Below are 25,932 nucleotides of genomic sequence, written 5' to 3'. Positions count from 1 at the left end.
GAATTCCCCTGGCGGTCCAGTGGTTAAGACTCCACACTTCCACTGCAGGGTGTGCGGGTTCGATCCCTGGTCAGGGAGCTAAGATCCCACATGCTGCATGGTGTGGCAAAAAAAAAAAAAAAAAAGATAATTGACTGTTTAATGCTATGATAACCACAAAGTATCAAATAGTATATATCATACTCAAAAGTCAAATGACAATAATAGTAGAGACCGGGAGGGAGAAAAATGGAAGAATACTATTGTAAGATAATTACATTAAATGTGAAGTGACATTAAAAAAGCAAAACAAGAGATACAGCATAAATCTACAGTGTTATTAAAATAAAATTCTAAAACAAAACAAAACCTCAATTAAGTTGAATGAAAATGAAGGCAGGAGAGAAAGAAAAAGGGTACAAACTGCAGCCAGGACAAATAGAAAACAAATAATAGTATATTTAACTCAAACTATATTAAGAATTATACTTAATTTAAATGTAATTTAAAACTACAAATGTCAAGTAAAAGGTAGAGATGGTCAAACTAGATAAAAAAGCAGGACCTAATGTTGTTGAAAAGAATTCCACTTTAAATATTAAGACAGATATAGGTTAAAAGTAAAAGAATAAAACAAGATTTGCCATACAAACACAAACCAGAAGAAAAGTGGTATAGTTATATTAATATTGCACAAACTAGACTGCAGATCAAGGAATACTGCCACACATAAAGACAGTTCATAATGATGAATGGGTAATTTCAACAAGACATAACAACTCTAAGTATGTACAAACTCAATAACAGCTTCAAAATGAACAATGAAAAAACAGCACCAAAATGAGAAACTAACCAATTCACAAGTATAATTAGAGGTTTAGATACTTCTCTATCAGGGATAGAATAAGGAGACAGAAAATCAGTTAAGAATATGGAAGACTTGAAGAACGCTATTTAATATACTTGGAACATCAAGCTGAATTGACATTTATACATCACTCCATCTAATAATAGCAGAAGCATACATCTAATAGCATATATTAGAATAGCATCTAATACATAGTCTTTTCAAGTGCAGAAAGAATCTTCACCAAGATAATTCACATGCTGGGTCATAAAACAAGTCTCAATAAAGTTAAAAGTATTGAAATCATATAACTAAATCATATAACTAAAGCAGTTAAGCTTAAAGGGTAGGTGCTTGTACTAGAAGAGAAAAAAGGTTTTCAATCTAAGCTTTAAAACATAGAAATTAAAAGAGCAAATTAAAATAAAAGTAATTAAAAAGAAGAAAAATAATAAAGTATGAATGGAAATAAATTAAGTAGGAAAGAGAAAAACAGCAGTAAAAAAAAAAATCAATGAAAGTAAAAGCTGTTTATTTGGAAAGATCATTAAAATTAACAAACCTTTAGCTAGACTGGAAAAAAAAAGACAGGAAACATTACCAATATGAGTCATGAAAGATCACTAGAGAGTCTACAGAGACTAAAAGGATAAAGGAATATTATCAACAATTTTTTGGCAATAAATTAGAAAATGACTTGCAAGACACAAGTGATTAAAGCTAAGAACAAAATAGAAAACATGAATAGCCTTTGAAACTGAATTCATAATTTGAAACATCCCCAAAAGGAAAACTCCAGGTCCAGATGGCTTCACTGATGAATTCTACCAATCATTCAAGGAAGAAATAATGCCAATTGAAAATAAACTCTTTAAGAAATACAAGAGAATGAAACACACCCCAACTCAATTTATGAAGTCAGCACTAACCTGATAACAAAACCACATGAAGACATCACAAGAAAAAATTAAATACTATAATCATTCATAAAAACAGATACAAAAATCCAAAAGGAAATACTAGCAAAATGAATCCAACAATGCAAAAGGATAATACACGACCACAAAATGTGTTTAGCCCAGATATACAAGGTTGACTTACTAATAGAAAATCAGTCAATGCTATTCACCATGTTAACAGAATTAATATATATCAGGATCAATTAATGCAGAAAAAAAGTATTTGACAATCTTTTATACCCATTCCTGATAAAAACTCTCAGCAATAGGAATAGAAAGGAGCTCAGTCAACCTGAAAAAGGGTGTGTATGAAAAACTAACAATTAACATTATAATTTATGGTAAATGATTAATTTTTCCCTTAAAACCAGGAACAAGGCAAGGATATTCATTCTCATTACTTCTATTCACCATTTTGCTAAGACCTAGCCCTGAAAAAAGCACACACATACACAAAATAAAAGGCATACAGATTGGAAAGGAAGACGTAAAACTGCCTTTGTCTGAAGATGACATGATCATGTAAATAGAAAACCTTAAGGAATACACAGAAAGGTAACAAAGCAAATACTTCAATTTAGCAAGACTGCAGGATACAGGTTAATTTATTATTTTTTTTTTTAAGATTTTTTTGATGTGGACCATTTTTAAAGTCTTTATTGAATTTGTTACAATATTGCTTCTGTTCTATGTTTTGCTTTTTGGCCGCGAGGCATGTGGGATCTTAGCTCCCTGACCAGGATCGAACCTGCACCCCCTGCATTGGAATGCGAAGTCCTAACCACTGGACCACCAGGGAAGTCCCCCAGGTTAATTTAGAAAACATTATTTGCTGATAATACATAAAAACATTTGTTTCTATGTATCAGCAACAAATAATTGGAAAATGAAATAAAAAATATAATTCTTTTTACAAATCATCAAAACTTGAAATACTTTGGAATAAATTTAATAAGACACATGTAAGACCTGTATGATGAGAACCACAAAATATTGGTGAGAGAAACTAAAGAAGACCTAAATAAATGGGAAGATATACCATATTAATTCATTGGAAGACTCAATATTATTAAAATACAACTCTCCACAGATTGATTATATAGATTTAAATGCAATCCCAATCAAAATATAAAATTCACATTGATATGCAAAGGATCTAAAACTATTAAAACACGTAAAACATTTTGGCAGTGGCAGGGGGGGCTCACACTACAAGGATTTCAAGACTTATTATAAACCTACAATTATCACGGCAGCAGTATATTAGAGAAAAATGTTATCAGTCAATGGAACAGAATTTAGAGTCTAGAAATATCCCTATACATATATGGTTGACTGATTTTCAAAAAATAACAAAAGTAACTCAATGAAAAAAGGATAATCTTTTCTGCAAGAGATCCTAGAACAATTTCATACCCATACTGAAAAGAAATTTTAACCCTTACTTCACACTGTAAACAAAAGTTAACTCATATCATAGAACTAAATGTAAAAGCTAAGACTATAAACTCCTAGAAGAAAACATAGGAGAAAATCTTTGTGACTTTGGGATAGGCAGAGATTTCTTAGATAAAACACACCACAAAAGAAAAAAAAATTGATTAGTTCAAACTTCATCAAAATTTTAAAAGTTTAGTCTTCAAAAGCCACTGTTAAGAAAACGAAAAGGCAAGCCAACAGAATGGGATAAAATGCAGCTAACAAGCACATGAAAAGATGTCCAATATCCTCATTCATCAGTGAAATGCAAATTGAAACTATGGGTTGGCCAAAAGGTTCGAATGAACTTTTTGGCCAACCAATACAAAGAGATACCACTATAAATCCAACAGACTGGTTAAAATTTAAGACTGACAACACTATGTGTTGGCAAGGATGTAGAGCAACTTTCACATGCAGTTGCTGGGAACAGAAAATGACACAACTACTTCGAGAAAAAGTCTGGCAGTTTCTTATAAAACTAAAAACATACCTACTCTATGACCAAGAAAATTCAAAACGTTAAGTCTTTGGAAAAGACTTGTATAGGAATGTTCATGGTCACTTTATCTATAATAGTCAAAAGTTTAAAACTGCCCAAGTGTTCATCAAAAAGAGAAGGCCTAGGGGACTTCCCTCATGGTCCAGTGGTAAAGAATCCACTTTCTGATGCAGGGGACATGGGTTCGATCCCTGGTTGGGGAACTAAGATCCCACATGCTGTGGGGCAAATAAGCCCACGCGCCACAACTACTGAGCCTGTGGGGCTCAATGAGAGAGCTCTCGCGCCGCAAACTACAGAGCCCATGCACTCTGGAGCCCGTGCACCACAACTAGAGAGAAGCCCACGTGCCACAACCAGAGAGAAGCCTGTGAGCCACAACAAAAGATCCCACACACCTCAACGAAGGTCCCGCATGCCACAACTAAGACCTGACGAAGCCAAAAAAAAAGAGAAGGCCTAAATAAACTGTGATATATTCAGAAAATGGAACTACTCAAAAGGAATGAGTTACTTCTACATGAAACAACACAGATGAATCTTAAGAATATGCTTGATCAAATAAGGTTTACACTGTATAATTCAAGTTCATGAATAGGTGACATTAATCTGTAGTGAAAATAATAAAAAAAGCATTGTCTCTGGGATAATGGGTAGTGGACTGACTGGAAAGGGGTGTGGAGAAAATTTTCTGGAATGATGCTATGTTGTATTACTTGATTGGGGTTTGAGTTACAAAGGAGTACGTATTTGTCAAAACTCATCTAGTGGTACACTTCAGTTCTGTGCATTTCACTGTATGTAAGCTTTACATTAAAAAAAAGAAGTAAGTAAATAAATATAAATTTCAGTTATTTATATGCATGATGAAGTGTTGAGGGGTGAAGTCCACAGTTTACTTCAAAATGCATCAACAACTGAGATGAACTGATGATTGAAAAAAGAGAGATGGATAAATGGACAAATATGTGAGAAAGCAAATATACCAAAATGTTAACTGCAGAATCCAGCTAGCGTGTATATGGGTATTCACTGCACAACTCTTTCACACTTTAAAATTATGATCATAAAATGGAAAAAATATCATATTTTAAAACTAAAAATGGCAAAAGACTTTTGAAAATATTTAAGCGTATTTGAAAAAGAACCAAATGTTACTTATAAGAAGTGAAAAATGGCTAAATTTTTTAAAACCTCACTGAAGAGTGTTACATAGTTACATGAATACACAGAAAGAAACAAACTACTTAGAGCAAAACAGACCAAAGACTTGAACACACTCTTCATAAAGAAGAACACAGAGTAACACATATGAAAAGTTGTTCAACCTCAAGAGTAATCCCAGAAATGACATTTGAAACCACAACGAGCTACTACTTACATCCACCAGATCCACATGAAACACAAAGAATGACAGCAACAAGTGTTGGCAAGGATTAGACCAATAGCAACTCTTACACACAGCTACTGCAAGCGTAAACTGGTATAACCAGAGCTTTAACTAGTAAGGCTGAATACATCTATAGTGTCTGACTCTGCAGTCCACTACTAGTATGTTCTGCAGAGAAAATCTTATACACGTGTGCCAGGTAACTGATGGAAGATTTCACAGTGGCATCGTTTATAATAATAACAAACCAGAAACAACCCAAATGGCCATTATCAGTAGATAATGAGTAATTTGGGATGTACAGTCAAACAATTGAATCCTATATAGCAGTGAAAACGGATGAATGAAAGCTACAGTCAGTCATCAACATGGCTCAATCTCAGGAACGTAACAGTGAGTCAAAAAGCAAGATGTAGAAGAATACATACAATATGGATCCATGAACATGTTGTGTAGGAACACAAAAACATGTGACAAAACTATAAAGAAAAGCAAATGACAGTTGTAAAATTCAGGGTTTTAGTTTCATTTGAGAGGGGAGACAGGATCAGGAGGACCCACAGAGGGGCCTCAAAGGCAATGAAAACTTTCTGCTTCTTAAACTGGGTGGTAGCTACTCAGATGTGCCTTAGATTGTTCATCTTTATACCTTACATATTAATGTGTGAATATTATATTGGATCTAGTCAAAGTTTATTTAATACAAGTGAAATATAATATATGACTCTTAAATACCTAAAATGGCAAAATTGATCTTTAATGATATTCTTTGCCTACCCGAAAAATCTTGTGCATCCTCATGGTGGCTGAACAAAAGATAAATCTTGTGAGAAGCAAGCGAAGAAATTCATCTCCAAAGAACTGGAGAAATGCCTGATCTGCAAAGAGGAGAAAAGTGACAGTAAAAGGATACTTAAGTGGAAAATACATTTCAAAAGGGAAGAAATGTTCAGGAAAACCTTCTCAACTGCCTTCAACAAATACCTTTACAAATTCAAACAATTTAAACAATTTTAAACCATTATAGTACATTCTGTTAAGTGTGCAGTTAGATTAGTAGGGTACCTATTGAACGTGAATGGGTCAGTAGCTGGGCAATATCGCGGTTGATTTTTCGAAGATATTCTTGACACTTTTCCCATAGGCCTCTACGCATGCTTGACAATCCAGAGACAAATAGGAAGGCCATTAGAGGATTGTTCAAAAAGAGAGTGAACAGGCTACCTCGTTGAGACTGATCTGTAATAACAAACATGTTATATATATAGACAACAGTTTTGCAAAAGAGAGGCATTTGAGGAACATTTTAATATACTGACAATGTATAAAATTAAAGCTGTATCATTAAAGTATAATTCAACAAAGTACATTTGGCTTGGAACTACAAAAACATATCCCAGGTACATTGCTTTCTGCTGAAAAAAACTTAAGATAGAGCCTCGTAAACTTAAGAGGAATGGAAAATGAACATATTCCTTTGCTTTTTTTTCCCCTGCAACTAACAACTTCCATGCAAATATGGCAAGTGCTGGATCATGGGCAGCTCCTAATGGAACCCTCTGAGAAGCACCAGAACTGCCAATCTCTTTCATTCTCCTTTGTTAGTTGCTCTTTCTCTTCCTATCCCTTAAATATCAGTATTTTCTTTCTGATTGCTGATCTCACCTATGCATAAATTTCAGTTATCATTTATATGCATACTAATTCCCAGTTCCCAATCTGCAGCCTAAATAAGCTCCTTAGGTCCAGAACGGCGCTGTCCTACAGTAGCCACCGGACACTTCAAAATGATGAGTCCAAATTGAGACACACTGTGAATTATAAAATATAAATGTCTCATTAACATTCATTTCACCTGTTTGTTTCTACCTTAAAAAAAAAAAGTGTGGCTACTAGAAAACTTAAAATCACATGTGTGACTCCCATTATATTTCTATTGGACAGAGGAGCTCCAGACTACTATACTCAACTTAACTCTCAAAGGTAACCTCAAACTCAACATATCAAAACTTGTCAGTAGATTCTTTCCCCTGTTGTTTCCTACAGATCTGCTTCTTATCCAGGATTATCATTTCTACCAGCACCTCAGCCAGACACCTGGCCGTCCATCCCTGCTTCCTTCCTCTCCGATTCCCTCTCATCCAGTCCATCATCAAGTCCTACTGGTTCTCCAGGATTATTATCTCCAGCTAACCAGCCACTGTCCTCACTCTGGCCAACATCATCTCCCCACTTCCATCAAAGCTCCTCCCCAATTCATTCTTCACATGCTCTCATGCTTTTTCTCTGCTAGAACACTCTCATTCAATCATTTCCCACCCCCATCTAATTCTACGTATCCTTCAACTCAACTTTAGACATCATTTCATCCACTTTCTTAACCCTCAAGGGCTGGTCAGGAGTTCACCTTACATGTGCTTCCTCCCGTGAAACCCTCAGAGCACCTACAGTAATTGCCCGTTCAGTTGTCTATATCTTCTACCTAGCACAGCACCTGATAAATAAATGTGGAATAAATGTTTGCTGAATGAATGAAGTGACTCTTGGTTAAAGAGAGAACTGTAGACTTCAGATACCAGAGGTGCAGGGACGTAATTTGACATTCCAAATACTTAGGTATCTGCTAGTTTTGTGTCCAGATGGGACACATTTAAGGGATTAGAGGTCTAAGTTTTACAGCACAAAAAATAGGATACTGGACTAAGAAATGTTAAGGACATATATTTCAATTAATCATATTAATAATAACAATAGCTAGCACATATTGAATACTTACTGTGTACCCAGAATTATTTAATGAGGTAGGTACTATTATTATCTCCATTTGATAGGAAAGAAACTGAGGCACAGAATGGCTAAGTAACTTCCCAAGGTCACATAGCTGGTAAGTGGCTGAGCTGGGATTCAAACACAATCAGTTTGCCTCCGGAGTCTGTGTTTTTACCCTCTTCACAATAAAACCTTTCAGATTAAATAATTGTGGTATTAACCCATTAGGTTCATGCAATTTAAAATAAAGCTGCATCTTGATAGGAAAATTTGATAGCAAAAAGTACTCACAATTGGAAGGGGTTACATTTCTCCAAAAATGATAAGAAACAGGTTAACAAAGTCCTCAAAGCAGGAGAGCTTTACCGTTGTTTGAAGGTAAGTTCTATCCTTTAGTGATTTGCCTTTTAGATACATGAACTTAGTATTTCTACATGTTTTTCCCTGTTAAATAGCAGAACTTACCTTAAAACAACGGTGAAAAGTCTCCAGCTTCTCTCGGGCATTCAAATGCTGACCATCACTTCCTGTGTCAAACTATGTCAGCAGACAGGACTTCTGGCTGGGAAGTAGCAGTAAAATGCCATCTCCCACAGAGAGACATCAGCACTATTCACAGTTAGGGAGATAGTGAAACAGTGACAAGTACTGCTAAAACAGGATTAAGGTTTGTTTAGTATTTTACCTAGCTTAATGACTGGGAATTAGATTAGATTTTATGTGTTGCTTACTGAGGACAAATTATTAAAGACAAAAAGGTTTTCATTTCTCAGTCACCTGAGAAAAGGCAAAACACTGACCTGTCTCTCTGGCACCCTGAGAAGAGGTTCTTTTATTTTAAAAATGCGAGGTAAAAATGTGAATAAAAGACACCCTTTAAGTTGTGCCAGTTAGGTTATTCTAACACTTAGGCATAGATTGAGAAGTGTTCTAGACCAGAAATCTCACGGTCTTAAAAGATACTTAAAATACGTAGCCAGAGCTGGAGGAAGTCATGCTATATGGATGACGACCAGCACACCTGCAACACAAATTTTAAAATTCACAAATCATGAGCTCCCCAGTAGCAAGGGACCAAAACCACTCTTTTCTCAGGGATGATTTATCATTTCTTTTAGAATTATCTCAAGGCCTAACAGTAGCCCATTAAAGAATTCTGGTTGTTGGCAAGACTTCGGGGTTTATTTCAGACTGACACTTGCCACATTAAACACTATAAATCCACAATTGACCACTATAGGTGGGGGAGACAAAGATCAGAGCAGTATTATTCAAAATGTAGACGTAAGTTTATTTGCAACCTACGGATACAACAGGGAATGACAGAACATACCTTGTAAAGCTTTTGGATATGCTGTAGGAGAAAGCAAGCAGACTAGTGGCTGTCCAAATAAGTTTGTGAAATTCTGTAATATATAAGAATTTAAAACTTTCATTAAAGATTTGACCAATGATAGTAATTTTCCAAAGCATATCATTAGTGTATAGATTGGGTCCTTTTACTTATAAACAGATGCAGAAACATCAGTAACAGCTGAAGAGACTGTCATTCAAGTTTAACTAACGTGCATAACAGGTTTTCTTAAAGTGGTGAAGTTTATTAAGTGAGCTATTGATTTTTAAAGTAAAGGCACACACATGGTTGAAGTGTCACAGGGAGAGGGTATCTGGCTGTTTATCAAGAGGCTGCTGCATTGGGCAACATACACTAATATTTACAAGGGTAAATTTGCCAAGACCTATGATCTGGCTCTCAGCCTCACAGGCTCTAAAACCTGACTTACTGGTATGTGAAGACTGGATTCATCTCTCATTGTGAATCATATTAATTGCTCATACAGAATGATGTATAAAACCAGAATGTGAATGTGTTAATTTATGGTGAGAATTAAACTGACACTCACTACTCTTTGCATGATTAAGAATATCCTTTCCCTAAAGGCAGATCTACATGGGAAGTAAAATCATAGACTGTTTGGTAAAACAAGAAAGAAAACTCCTAGGAGTAAACTTAATAAGAAGTGAAAAAAACAAAAATAACTAAAAAATACTCCTGAATGATAAAAATGAAGACTTGAACAAATGGAAAGATATACTGTGTTCTTAGAGGGGAACCCATTCTAAAGATGTCATTTCAATAATTTATTAAAATTTAAACCAACCTCAACAAAAATGGCCATGGATTTTTTTCCCCTGCAACTGAAAGAAATTCTAAAGAGCATACAGATAAGGTATATTAGCCAGGAAAACTCTGAAAAAGAAGAGCAAAGAGGGGGAACTAGACTTTTCAGATACCAAAACATACTTCAAAGCCTCAGTAATTAGAAATATGTGCCACAGCATACGAGGAGGCAGAAAACCAATGCAAGAAAACGAAGAGTCTAGAATTAGACCCCAAAATAGACAGGGCTTAAGGATATATGATAAAGATGATGGTTGGAATTGGTAGGAAAAACTGATAGCTATCTAGAAAAAAAGTTGGCTCCATACTTCATACCAAAACCTAGGATGAATTTCAAATATATCTGATTTAAATGTAAAAAAAAATTAAACAATAACAGTGCTGAAAGAAAATAAGGGTTATTTTTGTCATCTAGAAGATCTTCCTAAACTATTATAATTAAGATTAATAAACCCAGTTACAAAAATCAAAAATACAGCATGAACTAAATCAAAAGCTAGATGATGAATTGGGGAAAAATATCTGCAACTCACATTACAAAGGATTAATCTCCTTAATATAGAAAGAGCTTTTACAAATCCATAAGAAAAAGACCACTGTCCTAATAGAAAAATGGGTGAAAGGTAACAGGGAATACACTATTGATTGATTTTCATATATGGAACCTTCATGCATTATTCAGATAGATTATTCTATTAGTAGGTCTATTTATTAGCATTTTATTTAAAATTTTCTAATCTATAATTATAAACTAATCTGGGATAGAGTTTTTTGTATGTGCTATTTTTGTCTTGAAATAGTATCATTATCATAATGATTCCTAACATTTACTGAGTGCTAACTATTTTCCAGGGACTATCCTAGGATTCTTAGCTCCTAACCCATAATCTTAACAATCCTATAAAATTATTACAGAGAAGGAAAAAGAGTCTCAGAAAAGACCAAGGAAATACTCAAGGTCATATAAATGTCTTGTGGCCTGTTATAGAATGAATTGGATATTTCTGATATTTTCCATTGCTTTGAAATTGTGCAGATTATAGAAGTTTAAAAGAATTTATTGGTGAACTCAAAATGGCTAGAGCCTTTTTTTTTTAAATTCTTTTAAAATAATTAATTAATTTATTTATTTATTTTTGGCTGTGTTGGGTGTTTGTTTCTGTGCGAGGGCTTCCTCTAGCTGCGGCAAGCGGGGGCCACTCTTCATCTCGGTGCACGGGCCTCTCACTATCGTGGCCTCTCTTGTTGCGGAGCACAGGCTCCAGACGCACAGGCTCAGTAGTTGTGGCTCACGGGCCTAGTTGCTCCGTGGCATGTGGGATCTTCCCAGACCAGGGCTCAAACCCGTGTCCCCTGCATTGGCAGGCAGACCCTCAACCGCTGCGCCACCAGGGAAGCCCTAGAGCCTATTTTTATGGAGAAAAAGGAGATAACTTTGATCACTTCCCTCATACTATTTCATACCCTGTGACTGGGCTTTCAGATTTCCCTTCTTGTAGTCATTAGATATTTTTTTCCCAGGAAATTATCCATTTAACTGAGACTTTAAAACATCTTACAGCTTTAGGGACTTCCCTGGTGGCACAGTGGCTAAAAATCCGCTTGCCAATGCAGGGGACACGGGTTCGATCCCTGGTCCGGGAAGATCCCTCATGCCGTGGAGCAACTAAGCTCATGTGCCATAATTACTGAGCCTGTGCTCTAGAGCCCGTAAGCCACAACTACTGAGCCCGCACGCCACAACTACTGAAGCCCGCATGCCTAGAGCCCGTGCTCCACAACAAAAGAAGCCACCACAATGAGAAGCCCATGTACCTCAACAAAAAGTAGCCCCTGCTCACCACAACTAGAGAAAGCCCACGTGCAGCAACGAAGACCCAATGCAGCCAAAAATAAATAAATAAATAAATAAATCTTTCTTCAACAGATATTCATCGAACCTACAAACTAGACACTGTTCTAGGTGCTAGGGATACTGTAGTTAAGAAAAAAAATAAAAACAGATTTTAAAAAAAACTAAACCTGTCTTCCTGGAGCTGACATTTAGATGGGGGTGGAGGTGGCAGGTAGAGACCCACAGTAAACAAAGTAAAGAAGTTATATAATATTACAGAAGCTGACAAGTGCTACATATGGAAAGACAGAATAGAGTAGTTAGCAGCACAGAAAGGTTTATAATCAGACTGTATTTAAATCCCAAATCAGCCACCTTGTGCCTTGGTTTTATCAGTAAAATGGGGATAACAAAAGTAACACATTGCGTTGTGAGGATTAAATGTGTTAGAATAGTGCATGGCATTATATAGAAGCTAACTTATGATTATAAGAAAAATAAAGTAAGAAAAGTGGATAAAGAGTGCTGGGGAGGCATATAATTTTAAATAGGGCAATTAGGGAGAACTCTCTTAAGAGGCTTCAGCTGATTAAACACCTGGAAAACAGTGTGGGTATCTTTGGAAGAGGATTCAAGGTTGGGGGAACACAACACAAAGATCCTAAGCAGGAGGCTGCCAGGTATGTTTGAGGAACAGCAAGGTCAGTGTGGCTGAAGAGAACTGAGTGAAAGGGAGACCAGCAAGAGAAGATCAGAGATGCACTTGAGGTGGGGAGGAGGCGTGTGAGGGCAGAAAACATGAAGCCTTTACTCTGAGTGAGATGAGGAGCCTTCGGAGATTTTGAGTAGATAAGTGACATAATCTGACTTACAGCCACACCCCGTAGGAGAGCAAGGGCAGAAGGAGGAAGCCTAGTTAGGAAGCTACTGCAATAATTCAGGGGAGAGATGATGGTAGCATGGACCAGGATGGTGGCGGCAGAGGTGGTAAGATTCTGGATATATTAGTTATAACCAATAAAACATTCTGAAATGGATGTGGGTGTGAGGGAAAGAAGAGTCCAGAATGAAACTAAGGATTTGGGCTAGGGCAACTATAAAAGCACAATAGTCATTAACTGACATGGGGAAAGCTGGACCTGGAAGAGGTCTAGAAATTCTGTCCTGGGCATGTTAGCTTTGCAATCTCTATGAGAATCACCAAATAGAGATGTAGAGTAGGTAGATTATATTCAAGTCTGGAGTAACTGAGAAAGGTCTGGGCTGGAGATATAAATGTGGAAAGCGTCAGCATAGAGATAGTAATTAGTCATGAAATTATGTAAGGGCATCAAGGGCAGTCTGTTGTAGCTGGAAAAGAAGAGGAAAAAGGACGGAGCCCGGGGGCACTCCAGTGACAGGTCAGAGAGATGAGGCAAAACCAGTAGAGGAGACAGAAAATCAGCTGACGCCAGGCCTCCTTCGCCCTGAGGCAATCGAGCCACTTGCATTTAGGTTTTAAAGGCCTTATGCAGAGAAGGGGACAGCAGTCAGAGCTCAGGGTCTGCCTAAGATGGAGTCTAACAGAAAACTGGCCCTGCTAAATTGGAATCCCAAAGGGCTACACCCTTACTGTAAGGATGAACCAAAACCAAATTTCACACCTTCCTGCCCCCCAGGACCATGCCTCGGGGGACCGCAGGAAAATTATCTTGGTGCTGAGCAGAGCAGAGACAGAGCAAACAAACAAACGAACCAAACAGTCCTGATGGTTGTAACCGTAAGGCAGCCCTCTTGCATGTTTGTAGCCCAGATTCATACCACCTAGGCAATCCCAAACACATGGTCCCCAAATGGCAGTGCCTCTAGGTGTCTAGCAGAAGCAAATGCAGACCCTCTCTGGATGAAAGTACCATCATTCTAGGACTCAGTGAATTTCCCACAGATAATTTTAAGGATAACAAGAAGAATCTAAGGATAACAAGAAGAATCTAATCAAAGATAATCAAGCATACAGGGATACAAAAACAGTAAAGGGTGTCTTTAAGCAGCAAAAGCAGATTTCAGGTGAAAGAATTACTAGATAGATAATAAATAATACAGTAAGTATGCTTATTAAGTTTAAAGAAATAAAGAACAAACTTGAAAACAGAAAATAGGGAACTATAAAAAGGGCAATGAATTATTTGAAAAAGAACCAAACAGAACTTCCTGAAATGAAAAATACAACTAATATAAAACTCAATAAATGGGTTTAATAACGAGTTAGTCACAGCTGAAGAAAAGAATTTGTGAACTGAAAGCCAGATCAGAAGAAATTATCCAAATCTCAGCCAGAGAAACAAAAAGATGGAAAATATAGAAGAGAGGTCAAGAGACATGGAAGACACAATGAGAATGATGTATGTAAAATCAGAGTTCCAGAAAGAGATGAGAGAGGATCTGCAGCACAGCCAAGATTTGAAGAGATAATGGCTGAGAATTTTCCAGCAATAATGAAAAACTCTAACCTACAGATTCAAGAAGTCCAGCAACTCCCAATAGGTTAAATATAAAGAAACAAAACCTAGATAACTGCAGAACGCCAAAAACAAAGAGACGGCCTTTCAAAGTAGCAAGAAGGAAATGGAGTGAGTGAGGCTGACTGTCAGAAGAGCTCTTAGGTAATCTTGTTATGAAGGTGAATGCCTTCATAGACCACAGCAACCTACAGTCATCAGTCAAACACTTTAGGACAAGGCTGTTTAGATAAATATGACTGTTTTGACAAATGTGTAAGTCATGTTTACTGGCAGGGATCCACCTCTGTCATAAATAATTAAATACTCAAAGGATTTTCTTCTTACAAAGAAAAAAAAAAAGCAGAATTCAAAGAAGTGTTCCCCAAAATGACAGGTTTGTGTTTTTTTTAACCCCACTAGTACTACATTACTACAGATAAAGCCTATTCCCTGATGGAAATTTGAGAGCCAAAATGTGAGCCATACTTGTTATGTTACAGATCTCGGCATTTCAATTCCTCTCTTCTGAAATGAGGCTCAGACTAGCACAAAAAGCTCCTCTTTTTCTAAATGTAGAAACAGCTTGGGCTTTGGAATGAGAAAGACTGCTGGAATCAATTAGGCAAGATACTTAACCTCCAAGAGCAGTTACCGCAACTATAAAATAAGGATAATGGTGACTACCTTCATTTAACCATTCAACATATATTTATTGAGAATCTTTTAAGTATGAAGCACTGGGTACATAAAAGTACATGTATATGCAGATATAAACACACACGGGGGACTTCCCTGGTGGTGCAGTGGTTAAGAATCCACCTGCCAATGCAGGGGACAAGGGTTCGAGCCCTGGTCCAGGAAGATCCCACATGCCGTGGAGCAACTAAGCCCGTGCGCCACACCTACTGAAGCCTGAGCGTCTACAGCCTGTGCTCCACAACAAGAGAAGCCACGGCAATGAGAAGCCCGCACACCTCAACAAAGAGCAGCCCCTGCTCGCCGCAACTAGAGAAAGCCCGCATGCAGCAATGAAGACCCAACACAGCCAAAAATAAATAATAAATATATAAATTTATATTAAAAAACAAAAACAAAAACACACAGACTTCAGGAAAAACATAGCATAATGCTGATAGACCTTTACATTCTGGGCAGAACAGCTGAGCTTGCTCCAGTGAATATGACTAGACCACGAAGACCTAAAGACACTGACATCAGAGATTACCCAACTAAATGGCCCAGCTAGATCGCCACACTGAGCAGCTCACTGTGACAAGTCCTACCCACAACCTCAGAGATTCCAACCATTTTGCTAGCTTCCACTCTTATATCTGAGCAGAAAGGAAAAATTATGAGTCTCTAAAATGACATATTCAGGAAAAACACCAGAAACAAACCATAATGGAGGAAAGAGACACCATGCAGGGAGAATTTTTAAAATGATCATTGACATTCTCAAAAGGAAGAGAAGATATTTCAACCAGGATAAAAACCAATTATATACGTGTATGTATATATGTTTTACATACACACAGATACATCTATATCTTTGTGAAAGAAACATCTAGAGAACAAATGAAAAGCTCAATAAAAGGGTTAGAAGATAAAGGCAAGGGAATTTCCTACAGAGCAAAAAGACTGGAAGATGGAAAATAAAGGGCAAAAAAATCAGAGGACTAGACCAGGAGGTCCAATATATGAATGACAAAAATTCTCCAAAGAAAGAACAGAGAAAATGGAAGGGAGGAAACCACTGAAACAACTCAAGAAAATGAGCAGAGTTTCCAGATTGAAAGGACTCACTAAGTACATGCCAAGTACCATGGTTAAAAGTAAACCCAGACCAGGGCACTCTGTTAAGAAGCTGAAAAACACTGGAGACAAAGAGAAATCCTATATATTTCCAGGGACTGAAAACAAGTCACATGAAAGAACTCAGAATGCTTTGTACCTCTTAAGAAATACTGGAAGCTAGAAAGCAATGGAACAATGCCTTCCAAATTTTGAAGGGAAATAATTTCTAATCAATACCAAAACCACCATTTAAGTGTGATGGTAAATCAAAAACATTTGCAGAAGTGCAAGACTTCAAATATTTTACCTCATATTCACCCTTTCTCAGAAAGCTCCATTTTGCTGGAGATGCTACAGTAAAATGAGAGAATAAACCAAAATGAGAGAGTAAATGACAGTGTCCAAGAGGAAGACATAGGATTCAGGAAACAGGGATTCCAATATAGAAGAGAGATGAAGAATTCCCAGAATAATAATGAAAAGAGATTCGGGGAGGAGAGCTGTGCAGTACATGTAGAGGGCACCAGTCCAGAGGCTTTGGGAGAGAATTCATCCCAAAGATAAAATTAAGAGAATGATGCATCTGAACAACCTGAAAGAAGATTAAGCAATTGGTGAGGAGCTTGGGGTTGAATTTGTGATAAGTTCAGAAAAAAAAACAAGGAGCAAGATAACATTATTTGCTCCAGGAAAAGTAGAAAGTTGCATAGAAAAGAAAAAGTTTACTATGTGGCTTAGATGTTAAAAGCATTGTATAGTCATAATAATATAAGCACTACATATTCAGTGAATCAAAATTATGATATGTCTATTGTGTGGATAAAAGTTTATAAAAGGTATGAATATGAAATGGGGATAGGAAGGGGAAAGAGAGCTAAATTTTTCTTCCATAATGGGATATCAATACATGCTGCTTAAAACTGAAGAATCAAGAAATATCAATACCAGCATGTGATTTAGAAAAATAATGTTTAAATACCAAAATAATTAACTAAAAAAGATGTAAATGGTAGCCTCTGGGAAGAGGCAAACAGGGGTAGGGCATGAGAGTGGGAGACTGCTGTTGTTAGTAACTCCTGGTGGAACTTGGTTGAGCAGATCTCACCCTGACCACACAAGGGAATTATGCTGGTACATGAGACCCACCCCAGGCCAAGCAAATTAGAATCACAGGAGTTGGGACCCAGGTACAAGTGGTTTTGAAGAGGGCTCTGAATGTTTCTGATGCACAGACAGAGAACTACAGCTTTCAACTATATGCATGAGTTACTTTCATAAAAATTAAAAAGTAATACTGAAATGAAGAAATAACATGAAGTGTTTGTATTTACATGAAGAAACATTTAGAAAACACATATATGTTCATAAAACATTCATATGGATGAAATGGATATAACAAAGTATGTACTGAAGAAATAATACATGTCACCCAGTTCTTTTTCATTAGAAACTTGCAAAATGATAGTTTAAGAATTTTTACGTGCTTTGTGGGAAACGTAAATGTCAGACACTTTCATATGTTAACACAGAGAACTGCACACTTGATTCAGAGGCATTAACTAGTTTTTTAAAAGACCAAATTAGTCTACGTCATGCTCTTATTTGCCTACTGCATATGGGCTCCCCATTTCATTTCTAAAGATCAGAATGTTCTTGACAATTTAATTTTTTAGAGGAGTGATACTGCATGTGCCATCAACACCAAACACACACAGAAATCTTTCTATTATTCCACTGTTATCCTGCGTGTTGGGATATTGAAATTTAGAATTAAATCATGAGACATAATTCCAATTATGCACAATGGTGTTTTTTCAAAATCATCATCCAATACGCATTCTACATCCAAACGACACTCTGGAAATAGCAGGTACATAACATGAATGATATTCTTGAGATTATAAAAGATGGTATCAAATAACATCCAATTAAATTGAGAGAAATTAATAGATTGTGAAAATACTTTCAATGCATGCTAGATCATAGTAAGCAATACACTTGCTTACCGTGTATCAACACATTCTGTTACATCGTTAAACTGTAGCAAATGTTTCCTTTTCATTGACAAAGGCACAGAATGCTTTTTTTGAATTCTGTGAAGACACAAAATGCCTGGACTCTTCTGATTTCATATGTTTAAATGGGGCAGCCAATAAACCTTTTCCTTCAGCAGCCTCCCACCCTCTCAAAAAGATTAAAAATGACAACAGCACACTCACAATTTAAGAGAGTACATAGCTAGTTTTCCTAAAAATCAAAAGTTGTAACGTTAAACTTGACAAAATGGGTAGCAGGAAACATGCTGAACAATGTAGGGTGGGATGGATGCTCTTGGAATTCCGACTTTAAAAAGTGAAACTAAGCATGAAAATTAGATGGAAAAATATGCTTGGGGTCAGCTTTTTTGGCTACCAGACATTTCTATTGCTCTCTTGAAATAAACCTATTAACGTTTGCTTCCCCATCTAATTATATGAACACCCACAACAGAAATAATTTTAATTGGCAGATCTGTGTTTCCAGCATATTTCTGAGCATACTGTCCACTAATGAAATATTCCAACCACACACAAAGGGCTCCAAAAATTCTGTTTTCATTTTCCTGTAAATTACTATTGTTTGAATTCTAATGTCCAACTTTAAAGTGTCTCACTGCTGCCATTCTTCATACAATCATTGAAAACCACTGCTTCAATAGCAAAATATAAAAGAAAGGATTTTCACATTAAGTCCCTGTTACTTATTTCAGAATTCAGGGTCATCTTTCTTACTTATTGTCACAAATTAAAAAAAACAATAATAAGTGCATCTAAAACAATTTGTGTTGATATTCAATGACTATAACTCTATAACATGGGATAGGAATTCCACTTAAACTATAGTAGCTCAGTGTATAGAGGGGAAAAAGTTTGAAAACTAGAAAATAAAATGTTCCCATATATTTCAACCTCTATAAAAGAAAACTATTCTGGGTTATATAACAAAAATAAACCTCCCACCAGTGATCTTGGAAATCTTGAATTTTTTTTCCTGCAGGAGGATTTATTATTTTCCACTGAGTGTCCATTCATGCGTTTTCTTCTTGTTTCTATTCATAGCACCAGATCCTGACTAGCATGCACAACCTCAAAAGAAAAGAAAGACTAAATACAAACTGTGTAAAATTAAATAAAATAAAGCAAAATAAAAAGGCACATGTTCAGGTTGGTTACCTCAGGGTGGTGCCATAGTTTCTAACGTGCAATAGCGCTCATGGAACTCACCTTATATGCAACACTATTGGATGAATCCACAATGATGAACAGGGGCTTCCTTGTGAAGGGATAGAGATCTCCAGGATGAAGGCTGGGAAAACAACAACAACAGTAACAATGAATGACTGTATAACTCTATCAGCCAAGTCTCAGAAATCTTATTCATCAGTTTGGTCTGCTCACACCTCCTTTTTGTCACAGCACTGGGAGAAAAACAAAGATTAATTAAGCAAAAGACCAAAAAAGTCTGTATTTACTGGGGTAGACAAGTTAACAGCTTTATTTGGAAAAGAAAAATTCGGACATAATTATTATTCAAGAATATTCAAGCTAAGGAGAAGTCTACATATTTAATATATATATTAATATATTTAAAGATGGATTAATAAACACACATGAAAATCTCAGAAGTCAGCATTTAGGGCCTTACTTAGTATTTAAAAGTTCCTCCTAAGAACATGTTCTGAAAACAAGATGTAGTAACACAACAAGATTTCTATTTCAATGAGTCTTTCAAAATCTATATCCATTTTAAAGATTTTTATTATTTTAAGCTATATCTTAATATTGCAGACAATAAGCAGGGGCTCCCCTTCTATTATGTACATTTCCTCTGGAAATGTGCATCAGAATCAGCTGGGGTGCTTGTTAAAGATACAGATTCACTGGCCCACAGAAGGCTAAAGTCCAGTAACATGCTTTTTTTTTTTTTAATAATGATTTTTTTAATCTTATTTTAATTAATTTATTTTTTTATATTTTTTATTTTTGGCTGTGTTGGGCCTTCGTTTCTGTGCGAGGGCTTTCTCTAGCTGCGGCAAGCGGGGGCCACTCTTCATTGCGGTGCGTGGGCCTCTCACTATTGCAGCCTCTCTTGTTGCGAAGCACAGGCTCCAGACGCGCAGGCTCAGTAATTGTGGCTCACGGGCCTAGTTGCTCCGTGGCATGTGGGATCGTCCCAGACCAGGGCTCGAACCCGTGTCCCCTGCATTGGCAGGCAGATTCTCAACCACTGCGCCACCAGGGAAGCCCCAGTAACATGCATTTGAGAACCACTGCTTAAGGTCGTGATTTTGGTGTGCATGCTCCTTCCCATGGTTGGTGGACAACGTGGGTAGTTTACAAATATTAATGTAAATGTAAATGTAAATATACAAAATGATGTTGTCAATGAGCAATATCATCAAACCCCAATATATTTCAAATACAGGCTTTTCTGATATAAATCATTTACAACTATGGTCAACTACAGCACCAACACATGGCTTGGGGGACCGTTAGCTATTATACATATAATTTGAAACATTTCCCTCTCTGCCCTCCCTTCCCCACTCTTTAATATGAAGAGTTATGTTTTTATGTAAAGTGCTATTAGAAATGCAGTTTCAAGCACGTCCAGTTTCCTCTATAATGAGACTGCTCTCTCTCAGCTAGGGAAATTTTAGAGCCCATAATGGCCCAACCAGTGAATGCACTGAGCAAACTTTCATGGATGAAAGCTCCTTGAAATCATACAGCTAACTTCATTTTTGCTATATCACACCAACAGAACCTTATATTAAAAAGCTTATATTGGGCTTCCCTGGTGGCACAGTGGTTAAGAATCCACCTGCCAACGCAGGGGACACGGGTTCAAGCCCTGGTCCGGGAAGATCCCACATGCCGCAGTGCAACTAAGCCCGTGCGCCACAACTACTGGGCCTGTGCTCTAGAGCCTGCGAGCCACAACTACTGAGCCCGCGTGCCACAACTACTGAAGCCCACGCACCTAGAGCCCGTGCTCCGCAACAAGAGAAGCCACCGCAATGAGAAGTCCATGCACCGCAACAAAGAGTAGCCCCCGCTCGCCGCAACTAGAGAAAAGCCCGCGCGCAGCAACAAAGACCCAACACAGCCAAAAATAAAATTAATTAATTTTAAAAAAGCTTATTTTGATATTAACATGCATCATGTCCTGACTTATTATTTATGTATATATTTATTGTCTCCTCCAACTTGAATGAACAGATCTCCAGTGATTGAATAGTTCCTGACATATAATACATACTCAATAAAAAATTGTAAAATAAATATTAACCAACAATTCTAATTGCCTAAGATAGAGCCTGAGATATTGCTGGAATCCAAATAAGTGTCATGAATAGCAGTCTAAGGGAACATTCCATTTTACTTAATATTTTATAAGAGAGAACTATAATTTTTATAATACATACCAGTGCATTTCCTTGTGGGACTGATTTCGTTTGTGGATGGCATCTCCATTTATAATATCCCGGTTACTATTAGTAAGTACCCCTCCAAAATCATAAGGACCTATAAAAAGAAAGGGAAGAATCCTAGACTTCAGTTGGAGAGTAGCATTGATCTGATGTTCAAACACAAAGGTGTTGGGTGAATCTTTCATTGATACAAGTGGAAGATAATTACAAAACATTTTTATTAATTGAAAATTTAGCATTTTAGTTTAACGTAGCATTTAAATGATTTCAGCATGTTGCCTGTTCCAATATTTTAAAAGATCATCTGACCATCTTCATCAGTTCTTCAGATTATAATGAGAAACAAAACAAGAATCTACTGCATCCCATTATTCTGGGTAAAAAAGAGATGGAGATCTGGGATGTTCAAAATGATCTTCTCATTTCAAGCAAAATTAAAATCTCAAGTTCAACAAAATTATTTAAGTAAGAAAGTTGCAGAATGAAGTCCTAATAATTTCTTAAATATAATTTTAAGAGGACCACTAATTATAAAATGTAGGGAAATTTTTGAATGGAACTTGAAAATTCTCACTGACAAAAACTTCATTTTTAAGAAAAGAATTAAAAAAAATTTTTTTTTAATTTTAAAAAAATTTTTAAAAAATTTAAAAAAAAAGAAAAGAAAAGAATTACCAAATACCAGTGTAGGAAAAAATCCATTATCATTATTATTACATCAACCACTGTAATTCTGGTTTGGGAATTAGCCTTTTCCCACTGGTCCTATCAGTTAGTTAAACTCTTGTGTAAATGGAACAGCAACTGTGGGATGTTAGGAATAATCTCTCTCAAAGGACCATTCAGTTAGTAACTACTGTACTTTGAAAAAAGTAAAACAAGATCAATACATTAGGCGGGGCCCAGAAAATCTGATTCAATAGTGTATAAGATATGGAAATAATTATTTATAAATAAAAGTACTAACTTTATCACCAAAAATTTAAAGTATTTATGATTTTGCATCACTTTTCATAGTGTTATATTTTATCCCTTAAAAAAATCACTGCAATGAAGAGAGATTTATCTTGTTTTGTTTTCATTTTAACACTTTAAGAGGATCTGTAGGTCATGCAAGGAAGATGGCAGGGACATGCATTGTATAAAGGAATGCAAATTTCAACAAACAAATGAGGAGGAAAATGTTAAGGATGTTAAGAACAATTTTTTCTTGTCCAGGTAAAGATTTAATTGCCTTGTTTACATCCAAGCTACTCATATAATTCAACCAATTTCATATATTCTGGACTCACATGTTCTAGACAGCTTCAAGTTTTTATTCTAAAATAGCATCCCAATATTCTACAGATTGAATCCATAAAACCAAAGAAAGGACACAAAATAAAATCATGTCAAGGACTTGAACTTTCACAGTTACAAAAGTGCACTGATTTCTACAAGACTTTCAGCCACAGTGAAACCGCTGACCAGATTCCCTAACACACTGAAGGCTCAGAAAAATTCAACCATGTGAAGTAGATAATTAGGCTTGGTTATTCCATGCACATATATGTGTTTGCTTTTAGCAAATCTGTTAGAGAAGCATGCATGTAGTATGTGAATTTGCTGATTTTTTTTAACTTCACCGTATAATATTTCAGCAAATAAAACAGACTGGGGTATCTACAAGATTGCCGATTCAGCAAATAGACCAGGTTTCAAATTTGGGAGCCTCTCTAGAAAGCTTGAGATTGTCTGTGGGCTATGGGCCATCGCCTTGTAGAAAATAAAGAGAATTCAAGCCCTGCTCACGACAGGGAGCATTCCTTTATTGTACCTTCACTATCAGAACGACCTGTGGGGAAAACGCCAGTGGCTGACAGGTAAATCAGAAGCACACTATTGGCAGGCAGCTCCTGAAATTAAAGAAAATCACATATACAAAACGACAAACAGAAAACAACTGTTTTATTGAAAGTTCATGACATTTTAAAGTTGTAGGGAAAACAAGAACCTAATTTAACATATAATGGTCTCCCCCAAGAGAAAAGTCACTCTTGCTAGTTCCAACTTATAACTGTCTACACAGCAAAGATTCATTATTAACCTATAACCATTGCCAAAAGTTTTGAAGACAATCTCTGCTTCAAAACCCCATCATTTAAAGAACGTTCTCTGGAAAACTTAAAATGGAGAAGTAAAGATCCTGACTATAGGTCTAAAAGACAAACTTCCATCCGTGCCTTTCTCTATAAACTGAGAGGAATTCCCTACTCATGGTTCTTTCAGACAACCAAAATGTTTCCCAGAGCCACCATTCAGGTGGCTATTCTATTCATAGAACACGCCTATAAAATCTGCTCCTGTTTTTCAGTTCTGCGTTGACTACTATGCCTAAAGCAGTTTAGCAAGAAAAACCCGGAGGAAGGAGAATGATAGTTAATCAATATTCTCGTTAATTAATGGTAGGGAACATTCATAACATAATAAGCAATTTCCATTCCAAAAATAGCTATGATTAGGATATTCTAAGGCAGTTTTCATTTTCATATTTTTCCTAAATTCTTGACTCAAACATTCAAAGAGAAGAGTGACTCTCAGATTCCATTTAAGGCACACTTTCGCCATATACTAAAAAGTACTGGATGATAGATACCTTAAAAGATGCTGCTAAGAATGTGTATAGTTGGCTGAACGTTGGTTTGTAGAGCAGGTACTTGTGGGGGTTTTCTCGCCTGGTAGGCTTGTCAGCTGATTCCTATGTTTACACACAGAAAACAATGCACATACAGTCGGTCCTCTGCATCCGTGGATTCACCCAACCACGGATCAAAAATATTTAGAAAAAAAATTCCAGAAAGTTCCAAAAAGCAAAACTTGAATTTGCTGTGCACCAGCAACTATTTACATAACATTTACATTGTATTTACAACTATTTACATATAATTTACATTCTATTAGATGTTATAAGTAATCTAGAAATGATTCAAAGTATACGAGAGGATGTGCATAGGTTGTATGTAAACACTATGCCACTTTATATAAGGGACTTGAGCATCTGCGGGTTTGGGTATCCACGGGGGTCCTGGAACCAATCCCCCGTGGATACAGACGGATGACTATACAAACTGTACTTGACATATGAATTATCAATGCCTATTTTTACTATCTTCTTCATTAAATATCTTTTTTTATTAGCATTATGCTCATCTATTTCTCCTGTGTCTCATCAGGAGAATTCTTTATTCACACTCATGGCATTCGTTGAATAATAGCATTCCATGAGGAGCAGAAGCAGCAAATTGCAGGTGTAGGGAGATCACCTGCATTCCTGGTTTATTCATCTGGGAAGCTAAATTCATTGGCTCCCTTTCCAGGGCTTGTAACATCCGGAACATGTCAACAGTTAGTTCACTGAACTTAACCTGCAAGGAAAACAAACCTGACCGTTAATGCAGTACGCAGACCTTGAAGTGTTTAATCATATTGTTACTCTTGACTTTCATGTGTACCTGATGACATTGGATATTTTATTCCAAAAAATTTCAAAAGACAGAAAGTTAAAAAAATTGTACAGTGACATCCTTATGCTCAATAGCTAGATCCTATAACATTAACATTTTTCTATATTTGCTTCATCATGTCTCGCTCCATCTATCAATACTTCTATCAATCCATCAATTTCCACGGGTATTTTTAAAAACAAAAAGTAGTCACGTAAACACAGAGACCTATATTAGATCCCATAAAACATGTTAACTTTTGGCAAAACAGCCAGGCTGAAATATGACTATGGCCCATTTTAAAATCACTTCATTACATTTTGGCACTACATAATGTTTAAGGTTGAATCCTGAGAATTGCCTGGAGGTCCAGTGGTTAGGACTTGGCGTTCTGACTGCCGGGGCCCTGGGTTCAGTCCCGGGTTGGGGAACTAAGACCCCACAAGCCACGTGGCATGGCAAAAAAAAAGAAAAAGAGAAAAGACTGTATCCTTTTCTATTTTGTTTTTTTGTTTTGTTTTTAACGACTTATTTTTCATTTATTTTTGGCTGCGTCAGGTCTCAGTTGTGGCATGCAGGCTCTTCACTGCAGTGTGCGGGTTTCTCTCTAGCTGTGATGTGCAGGTTTTCTCTTCTCTAGTTGTGGTGCGTGGGTTCCAGGGCGCCTGGGCTCTGTAGTTTCCGGCACACAGGCTCTCTCGTTGTGGCACGCGAGCTCAGTCGTTTAGGCGCACGGGGCTTAGTTGCTCTGTGGCGTGTGGG

General features: G+C 36.7%; 1 protein-coding gene across 2 annotated transcripts in view; it reads right to left on the bottom strand.

Moving 5' to 3' along the window:
* SCAI (suppressor of cancer cell invasion) overlaps positions 1 to 25,932 on the bottom strand; it is a 141,496-nt gene that overhangs the window by 4,273 nt on the left and 111,291 nt on the right. Inside the window, exons 10-17 of one of the 2 annotated variants that reach the window (XM_068552704.1) lie at positions 24,991 to 25,092; positions 24,324 to 24,425; positions 23,505 to 23,583; positions 21,683 to 21,782; positions 19,479 to 19,560; positions 9,259 to 9,331; positions 6,222 to 6,395; positions 5,934 to 6,034 (exon numbers count right to left, since the gene is read on the bottom strand). In XM_068552704.1, coding sequence (XP_068408805.1) covers positions 5,934 to 6,034; positions 6,222 to 6,395; positions 9,259 to 9,331; positions 19,479 to 19,560; positions 21,683 to 21,782; positions 23,505 to 23,583; positions 24,324 to 24,425; positions 24,991 to 25,092 — 813 coding nt within the window. The remainder of the gene's footprint in view (positions 1 to 5,933; positions 6,035 to 6,221; positions 6,396 to 9,258; positions 9,332 to 19,478; positions 19,561 to 21,682; positions 21,783 to 23,504; positions 23,584 to 24,323; positions 24,426 to 24,990; positions 25,093 to 25,932) is intronic. The other variant, XM_068552705.1, reaches the window with a different exon arrangement.

This window comes from Eschrichtius robustus, chromosome 10 (genome assembly GCF_028021215.1).
Source record: "Eschrichtius robustus isolate mEscRob2 chromosome 10, mEscRob2.pri, whole genome shotgun sequence".
Lineage (NCBI taxonomy): Eukaryota > Metazoa > Chordata > Mammalia > Artiodactyla > Eschrichtiidae > Eschrichtius > Eschrichtius robustus.
Note: the sequence above shows the minus strand (reverse complement) of the source record. Positions and strands in the feature narration are given on the sequence as shown.